The following is a 478-nucleotide window of genomic DNA, read 5'->3' on the forward strand; positions in this document are numbered from 1 at the left end:
TCTTCTTACGCTATGCCCTTGCAGTAACCTTGCCATATTTATTTCTTGATCGGTGATCAACTCGCTTAGATTATCTGAAAGTCATGTAAAAATATAATATGGTGTCAGTGAACGAAAGTGGTAATAATAATAATAAGCAATACACATACGAAGAAAAATCCAAATATTCGGATGAATTCCACCAAGTTTTCGGAAAATGACAAAATGAAAACTCTCGACCAAATTATTCGTCCGTATGGATGTACCAAAGACAGAGACTTTGTCTTTTAAAGGGAGCCAGATGCGCCTCAAGTAAACAGCAAATTGCAAAACAACAGGATACTCTGCTGACATCGCGTCAGCTTCATCTTGAATAATTTGTAACCCTTGCTCGAACATATCAGCAGGAGCCAATGGTAAAGCCATGGTAAGTCTCAAAATTTTATTTGGAGCTGCTGTTAAGCCTAAAGCTTTCCAGCGTCTTAATACAGCCTATACA

The 478-nt window shown here is 37.9% G+C and overlaps 1 protein-coding gene across 1 annotated transcript; it reads right to left on the reverse strand.

Moving 5' to 3' along the window:
- Positions 1–9: 9 nt before the first annotated feature.
- LOC108770307 (uncharacterized) lies at positions 10–429 on the reverse strand (the record flags this gene model as incomplete). The annotated part of the gene is made up of 2 exons (XM_018521859.1): positions 150–429; positions 10–74 (listed from the first exon to the last, which is right to left on the reverse strand). Coding segments are annotated over exons 1-2 (321 nt in total), but the record flags the coding sequence as incomplete, so codon positions are not given.
- Between the last annotated feature and the right edge of the window lie 49 nt (positions 430–478).

Source organism: Trachymyrmex cornetzi, unplaced genomic scaffold (genome assembly GCF_001594075.2).
Source record: "Trachymyrmex cornetzi isolate Tcor2-1 unplaced genomic scaffold, Tcor1.1 C3752258, whole genome shotgun sequence".
Lineage (NCBI taxonomy): Eukaryota > Metazoa > Arthropoda > Insecta > Hymenoptera > Formicidae > Trachymyrmex > Trachymyrmex cornetzi.